Genomic DNA, 8,716 nt, shown 5'->3' with positions numbered 1-8,716 from the left:
TCAATTCCAGGAGTCTCTTGGCTGAATCCTTGGGGTTTTCTAGATATAATATCATATCATCAGCAAAGAGTGAGAGTTTGATCTCTTCTGCCCCCATTTGGACGCCCTTAATTCCCCTCTCTTGTCTAATTGCTCTAGGAAGGACTTCCAGCACTATGTTGAATAGAAGTGGGGCTAGTGGGCATCCTTGTCTGGTTCCAGATCTAAGTGGGATTTGTTTCAATTTTCCCCCATTCAGAATGATATTGGCTATGGGTTTATCATATATGGCCTTGATAATTTGAAGGTATGTCCTGTCTATGCCTATTTTGCTAAGAGTTTTTATCATAAAGGTGTGCTGCACTTTTCCAAATGCTTTTTCTGCATCAACTGAGAGGATCACATGGTCTTGCATATGTTGAACCAGCCTTGCATCACTGGTATAAAGCCAACCTGGTCATGGTGAATTATTTTTTTGATATGCTGTTGGATTTGATTTGCTAAAATTTTTTTGAGGATTTTTGCATCAATATCCATGAGGGATATTGGTTTGTAGTTTTCTTTTTTCATTGTGTCCTTTCCCGGTTTTGGTATCAAGGTGATGTTGCCTTCGTAGAATGAGTTAGGGAGAATACCATCTTCCTCAATGTTGTGGAATAATTTCTGTAGTGTAGGTATGAGTTCTTTGTACATTTGGTAGAACTTGGAAGTGTAGCCATCTGGTCCGGGAATTTTCGTTTTTGGAAGGTTTTTAATTACTGCTCCAATTTCTGTGCTTGATATTGGTCTGTTCAGGAATTCTAATTCCTCCTGGGTGAACTTAGGGAAGTTGTATATTTCCAGGAATTTTTCCATTTCCTCCACATTATGTAGTTTTGGGGCATATAGGTTTTTATAGTATTCAAAGATAATATTTTGTATTACTGTGGTGTCTTTTTTGACCCCTCCTTTTACATTTCTAATTGAGTTTATTAGAGTCCTTTCCCATCAAGTTCTTGTCAATCCGGCAAGAGGGCTATCACTTTGGTTAATCTTTTCACAAAACCATCTTTGGTTCTGTTGATCTTCTGAATAGTTCTTTTGTTTTCTATTTCTTTTAGGTCTGCTTTGATCTTAGTTATTTCTTTTCTTCTGCTAGGTTTGGAGTTGATTTGCTCTTTCTTTTCCAATTCCTTAAGACTCTTTGTTAGATTCTTAATATTTGAGTTTTCTATTTTTTGAATGTGAGCATTTAGTGCTATTAGTTTTCCTCTCAGGAATGCTTTTGCTGAATCCCACAGATTTTGATAACTTGTGTCCCCGTTATCATTAAGTTTGAAGAATATTTTGATTTCCCTCTGTATTTCCTCATTGACCCAATAGTTACTCAAGAATGGATTGTTTAATTTCCATGATTTTGTGAAGTTGTGTGTATTTCTGTCACAATTGGACTCTAATTTTATACCACTATGATCTGAGAAGATACATGGTATTATTTCTATATTTTGAATTTGTTGAGGTCTGATTTGTGGCCTACTATGTGATCAATTTTGGAGAAAGTTGTATGAGCTGATAAGAAGAATATATATTTGGCTTTATTTGGGTGGAATGTTCCGTAGAGGTCTGTCAGACTCTTTTGTTCTCAAGCCCTGGTTAAGTCCATTATTTCTTTGCTTACTTTCTGTTTGGAAGATCTGTCCAGTTCATTAGCCGGTGAAGTCCCCGGCTACTATGGTTTTATTGTTTATTGCTATTTAGATCAGACAGTGTTTGCTTTATGTAATTTGGACACTCCTGAGTTGGGTGCATAAATATTAAGAATTGTTAATTCTTCTTGTTGGATCTTCCCTTTCACCATTATATAATGGCCTCCTTTGCCCTTTCTTACTTTTGCTATTTTAAAGCTTATGTTATCGGAAATAAGTATAGCTACCCCTGCTTTCTTTTGACTTCTATTTGCCTGGAGGATTCTTTTCCATCCCTTGACCTTGAGCCTGAAAGCCTCTTTGTGGGTTAGGTGTGTTTCCTGTAGACAGAAGAAACTAGGCTTCTGGATTTTTATCCACTCTGTCAGTCTGTGTCTCTTCAGAGGACAGTTCAAGCCATTCACATTTATTGAGAGGATTTATATTTGAAGAAAATTTCTGTTCATATTATTGGTGAATTCTTATTGTTGTGTTTTACTCCTTGAGCCATCATGAGACCAAGTTCTAGACTTTAACTCTTGATGATTTTACTCTGGAGAGTATTTAATGTGCTGTTCCATGTTTAGTGCAGGTCTGAGTATTTCCTGTAGGGCTGGTCTGGTCTTTGCAAATTCCATCAGTGATTGCTTGTCTGGGAAGGTCTTTATTTCTCTCTCATAGATGAAGCTTAATTTTGCCAGGTAGAGAATTCTAGGTTGGCCATTATTCTGTTTTAGAAGATTAGGAATAGGCACCCAGTCCCTTCTAGCTTGTAAAGTTTCAGTTGAGAAGTCTGCAGTTAGACTAATAGGTTTTCCTTTGTATGTTATCTGCTTCTTTCGCCTCACTGCTCAGAGGAGGATTGCTTCTTTCGTGTTTACTTTGGTCAGCCTAATAACTACGTGATGTGGTGATTGCCTTTTCACATTGAGTCTCTCAGTTCTGTGTGCTTCTTGTATTTGGATGTCTAGATTTCTGGCCAGGCCAGGCATATTTTACTCCAGTATTCCATGAAATAAGTTTTCCAGCCCTTGTGTATTTTCTTCTTCTCTCTCAGGGATGCCAATGATTCTTATATCTGGCTTCTTTACATAATCTCACATTTCTTGTATGTTTTGGTCTTGTCTCTTGTTTCTATGTTCTTCTTCTTCGTCCAGTTTTTTTGGGAAATAGGCATTATCTTCAAGTTCTGAGATTCTTTCCTCTGTGTGATCCATTCTGTTCTTGAGGCTTTCCATGTGTTTTCAAGTTCCTTGAAATCTTCCTTGATTTCCAAGATTTCCATCTGGTTTTCCCATAGTATTTTAATTTCTTTAGAGATTTTTTCATTCATTTTCTGTATTGTTCTTGTGGTTTCTTTATGTTGGTTTTGTATTTTCTCTTCAATTCCATTGAGTTTTCTTACAATCCATATTCGGAATTCTTCCTCTGTCAATTTAATCATATCATGTAAGTTGTTATATTGATGGAGATTTAATATTTTCTTTTGGTGGTGACTTTTCTTTCTGCTCTTTCATATTCCCAATGTTCTTTCGCTGATTCTTTCTCATCGGACTACTTTGTCAAGAACTGGGGGTGCTGGGGCTGGTTTATGGTTTTAACTTCAAATCTCCGAAAGGGCATTCCTTGACAGTGCTAGGGAGATGTGCTCTGGTCCTGTATTGTCTTAGAGGTGTTTTAGCCTGTTGGGTTGTCTCTGACCTGTTGTCGTCACCTCTTGCCAAAGGAGATGAGTAAGTTTGTACCCTTTGCTTAGTCTCCCAAGTGGTGAGTCACTCTTGTGTATGTGACTCTGCTGTCCTCCACTAGTTTGAGATGGAAGGCACTGTGTTGGGCTATGTGGTTACCTTCTCTTTTGTTGCTTGTAGTTTGCATGGAGGTGTCAATTTTCAAGGTATTCCAATACCTTTGTTTGGGCTCTAAACCCCCAAATGGGGTATACCAGTGCCCCTATCTTTTGGAAATGTCATGTCACTACCAAGGGATATTTGAGCCCTGTTGCCACTTTAGGTGGGGTAAGAAGAGCAACAGGTGCCTGCAAGCCTGAGAGCATATACTTCTGTGGTTGCTTGATCTGCTGCTAGGGGAGAGCTGATAATATGTTATTTAGGGCTCTTTTGACACAATTGTGAGGCAGCTCCAGGTGGGGGCATAAATTGGTGCAATTGCTAGGGACTCTGGCCAAGATTTTCCTTCCCGCACCACAAGCCCCAAAGCTGGCAGCAGCCTGGGCGCCAAGGGGAGCCCTAGTGTTATGTTCTTATTAGATGATCAAAAACAACCCACTATTCTGATTAAAAGTCTGTCCTCTTTTGCTTAGTTCCAAGGTCCCACAGATTCATGCCAGTCACACAGAAAAAGCGACTTTTCTCCTTTCTTCCTGCCTCCAAGGGCGTAGCCTGCCCTGCTGGGCTGGGGGACGGGTGTTGCCTGAGACCTCAGCATGTTCCAGCCCATAAAATGTCTTCTCTCATTTCTCTCCTCCTCCAAGGGCAGCGTCTGCCCTGCAGGAGGGGAAGTCAAACCAGTCAAGCCACAGAACTCAGGAAGTGGGGCTGCCAGAGGCCGCCGCATGCCGCAGTCTGGAAAGTGGCTTTTTTCCTTACTCTGCCCCTCCAAGGACAGAGTTTGGTCAGTGTGACGTAGAAGCAGCCGGTGGGTGGGGTGACAAGCTCCTCCGAGGCTGCCGGGTGACTCGGCTGGGAAAGCAGCTTCTCTCATTACTCCGCCCCTACAAGGGCAGGGTTTGACCTGCCAGAAGTGAAAAGGCAAGGCTGGGGGCGGAATGTTCACAAAGGGGCTTCTCTTGTTACCCTCCGCCTCCGAGGGTGGGGCCTGCTCTGCTGGGTGGGGGCAGTGGTGCCACCTGAGTCCATTGCCTGGGCTTGCCCTGCTGGGCTGCAGAGGGGTTGGTGCCCAGTTCAACAACGCGCCCCAGCGATTTTAGGCTATGGACCCCCAAATGGTGGCTGCCCACCCACGGAGAGCCAGCCCTGGAGGGGGCTGCCTGGGGGGCAGCGGGTGCTGGGCCTGGCAGGCTGTCTGCAAGAGCCACCAGCCGTCCCCACTGCTTCCCTGGGGCACTGACTCCCACCCGTCCAGGAGGGAGTCTTGCATCTCTACCCCGCCCTGCGCCGCCGGGTCTTGGGCGGTTTCCAGGGCAGGCCTCTTCCTCAGCACTCGCCCCTTTGGTCTGGCCCTGGCAGCTGCCAGAGGCGCGGTTCCCGTCTCCAAACTCCCTCCCGCGGATCCGGGAAGTGTCCGCTCGGACCAGCCCCTGCCCTGCCCAGTGCGGACTCAGCACAGCGCACTGGAGAGTTCAGACGGTTTCCCGCCGTTGTCGCTTCTCTGCACTGCCCAGCGGCCTGCCCTCAACTTTGCGCCGGCTCCAGGCGCTTCCCTGCCTGCGGGGGCGTGGAGGCCGGTGGAGGAAGTGTCTCCTCCTGCGGGTCAGACTGCACTGCCCCGGCCGGCCCACGCTCCATTCCCTGTTGTGTATCTCACGCTCTCTGAACTTAGTGGACTATTCTCCCATTCGCCTTTTTTCCCCAGCACTGCTTTTCCGCGCTGCTTCTCTGCAGATTCACGATGCTGCCCCCGCGGGAGAGCGACCCGCTCGCGCGCAGCTGTCCGCCTTCTTCGCCTCCCCCTCCGGGAGCGGAGAGCCGGGAGGGCGCCGCTAATCCGCCACTTTTTCCCCTCTGCGTTCATAGCTAATCTCTACCATTCACGCTGTGGTTCTCCAAAGATGATTTCCTTTGTTTAAAGTGCTCTTATTACCATTTATTAGGATTATTTCAGTATGTTTTATCTGGGTTTTCAACAAAGTATTTATAGAGATTATAACTGTTCCTGTATCATTAACGATGCAAACCAAGTGTGGTTGAGAGGAAATGAGAGGCCTCTTAAGTTTTGACTCAACATTTGTGTTTTCTACACAAACTAAACTTGTTGGATATACACAATAGAAAGTGTAATATTTTGCTTTATTGTTTATACAAAAATATGGGGAAAAATCCAGGAAAAGAATTTCAGAGAAAGCTCTTAAAAATTAAGAAAATAATTTTCTGTAGCTGTTAACAGTATTGGATTTATTTAGTTAGTTAATTAGTTTTAGTTTGGTGATGCCCCGAAAGGGTTTGTTCTTTCCTTTTGGTTGTTGTATGACACAGAAAATAAATTGATCAGAGGGGGTGGCAAAGTGTTTTGTTCATCTGAAATATTAGAAAGTGAAATGAGACTATAAATTGAACTGACTTTAACAAAACAAGGGACTAAAAAGTACCTTCTAGCTGAAGAAACCTCCCTGAAAGGTTGTCCACTCTCTCAGGCTTTTCAGAGAAGACATACCCAAGTGAGTTAGATTAGGAACATTCATATCAAAGAACAATGATAAATTGGATAGAGGAGTTGTGCTAAGCTACTGTATACTTCTATTTTAACAGAAACATAGTTTAAAGCCTTTGTGTTGTTATTTATTCATTCACAGTTTATCTCAGTATAATCATAGAGCCTTTGAGGTCAGAAGTCTTCTTATATTCATTTATATTGCTAGCAACATGCAAAATAATTAGACAATAAATAATAGACAATAAATTTTCCTGGAATAGCTTATTCTGTAATCAGTGCTATAAAGCATTATAAACTGATTTCAAAAAATGGCATAAATTTGTTTTAGCTTATTTGTATTATGTCTGTTCTTTGTCACATTTAAGAGGAACAAAGGAAATGAAGCCATAAATACTTCAGGTTAGAATAGATCATGGATTTGTATTTGTATATTTACTAATTGTTAATAAAGATAAGGAAGATTAGAATTACACTCTTCTATCATGTATTTACCCTCAGTCATGTACTAAGAAATGCTCAGCGTTTTGGAAAGGGTTTATACAGGATATAAAACATCACCATTAAATCCATCAATCATCTTGGTTTTTTAAAGTCCAATTAATTCAATTAGCTTGCATCTTAATCTATGTATACATACATTTGAGTTAACCAATTTAGCACTTTAAACCATTGAAAGAAAATACGCCACAATTTTAGGGTCAAGTTATATGTTACCCACCTGTGATAAAATTATAAACTCTTTTCAAGAGATTAAAAAAAATTAAATGTTTGAGGATAAGCCTATAAATTTTATAATTAATGAGCAACTATTATTTTGATTATGGTCTAATAAATAACTTCTTAGAGGGATTATGTTACTATATAACCTGAGATATATCATCAAATGTTAGAACTTAAATACTTTATTTCAAATGGTTTCCTTTTTAATATTTGAATTTTTATTTACATACAATAGATATATGATTCAAGTACAAATAAGATTCAGGTAAATTTCTTTTAGAAAGGAATGACACAAAAAATGTAAACCTAGATTTGAAAAGATAACCAAGACATTCTTAGTCTCTTTTGAGAAAACGTTATAATAAATCCAGTCTCTGTTCCTCATTTTTCTGTGTAAATCTTTTCCCTTCTTCTCTCCACCTAGCAACTTTTCTTTTTCTTTACATATTGCCTAAATATTGCCTTTGCAGATTTGCCCTTCCTGGCCACGCACCATAAACGAAGGGCTACGTTGCCCATAGTTCTTTCGCCGCTGATGGCAGGCTGTCCGAGAAGCTCTCAGTACTTATCAGAATCTTGATTTTCTTTTTTAAATCTAATTTTAAATCTTTATTTGTTTTACTTATTCTTAAAACTTTCTCTAGAAGGTGAACTCCATTCAGAAATGAACGGTATGGGTCTTGTTCACAGACGTATCCCTTGTCATGCCCTGTGCCTGGCACGTCGTAAGCCTTTCGAGAGGGAGCGGATATAAGTAAATGTGGCGCACAGGCATCCGAGTATTAATCAACATTTTATTTGATAAATATTAATTAAGTTAATAACATACCTGGGCATGTTAAGTTTAGTAAAAGTGTCCTCTTTGTGGGAGATATTTGAGATTTTTTATTAGACAACTCTTCAAACAAAAAAAAAATCTGAATAGTTGATATCAGGAGATCCAGTTCACAAGATTTCTAAAGTATTATTAGCTTGATTTTAACTCAATGGAAATGTATAAATCCTTTTCTTGAAAAATATACAAATCATTTATTCCCATATCAGTCATTTTTCTAATTTGGCCAAATCCATCTATAGTCATTTTGCATATTGAGAAATTGCTAATCAAGTAGAATATGGGTTTCAAAATATGTTGTAAACAATGATTATTGTAAAGAAAAAAAAACCAAAAACAGTTTTTCTTTGATCATGTTTTTAAATTTCTTCTGCAGCTCCATAATATCCCTGAGGTATTGTAAGTTCCCAACACAAAGTGAATAGAGAGAAATCATCAGAGTGATGAAAATAAATCCATTCTCTTTTTTCAATTTTCCTTACAAAATGATAAAATATTACCCTAGTTTTTCTTTAGTAACTCTACATTCATATTCTGTGTATAATGAAATCCTTTTTTATGAATACATCTTTCCTTGGGAAAGAAAAATCAGTGGAAGCTGTTTACTTTAAGTGGCTAATTTTTTCCCTACATGACTTGGTTTTAGAGTATTGACTCCAGTTACATAAATTATAAATATTGCTTCTCCTACTCATAGCACATGACATATTATTACAAGCAGGAGGCATTGTAATATAGTGACCCCAGCTAAACTACCAAGTGAACTTTTCAAATGAAAGCATTCAGATAGATTATGCATTTATGAATAAAAATAAATTTGCTTTTCAGGGAGTTTGGCCGCTGGAAAGTAAATAACCTTGCAGTTGAGAGAAGAAATTTCCTTGGCTCCCCTCTGCCTCTTGCCCCTGAATTCTTCCGCAACATAAGACTTTTGGGACGTCGACCCACCCTTCAGCAAATCACAGAAAACCTTATCAAGAAATATGGGACACATTTCTTGCTATCTGCTACTCTGGGAGGTATGGCTCTTTGAAAATATTTGTACCTGTGTGTGATTGTGCATAAATCTATATAAATCACAGAAGTGTCAATTAATCCAGATAGCTGAAGTTTGAATAGTTGTAGAATTCATGCATTCACTTACCCAACACATATATTGAGTGATTAT

General features: G+C 39.9%; 1 protein-coding gene across 2 annotated transcripts in view; it reads left to right on the top strand.

Moving 5' to 3' along the window:
- The window catches only part of LOC105817320 (BMP/retinoic acid-inducible neural-specific protein 3-like), a 525,800-nt gene that overhangs the window by 295,764 nt on the left and 221,320 nt on the right, over positions 1–8,716 (top strand). For both annotated transcript variants that reach the window (XM_012652978.1, XM_012652979.1), the window contains exon 3: positions 8,377–8,567. In XM_012652978.1, the coding sequence (XP_012508432.1) occupies positions 8,377–8,567 (191 nt within the window). The remainder of the gene's footprint in view (positions 1–8,376; positions 8,568–8,716) is intronic.

The sequence above is a fragment of the Propithecus coquereli genome, unplaced genomic scaffold (genome assembly GCF_000956105.1).
Source record: "Propithecus coquereli isolate 6110/MARCELLA unplaced genomic scaffold, Pcoq_1.0 Scaffold406, whole genome shotgun sequence".
NCBI classification, from domain to species: Eukaryota; Metazoa; Chordata; class Mammalia; order Primates; family Indriidae; genus Propithecus; species Propithecus coquereli.
The sequence above is the reverse complement of the archived record's forward strand: the minus strand, read 5'-3'. Positions and strand labels throughout refer to the sequence as shown.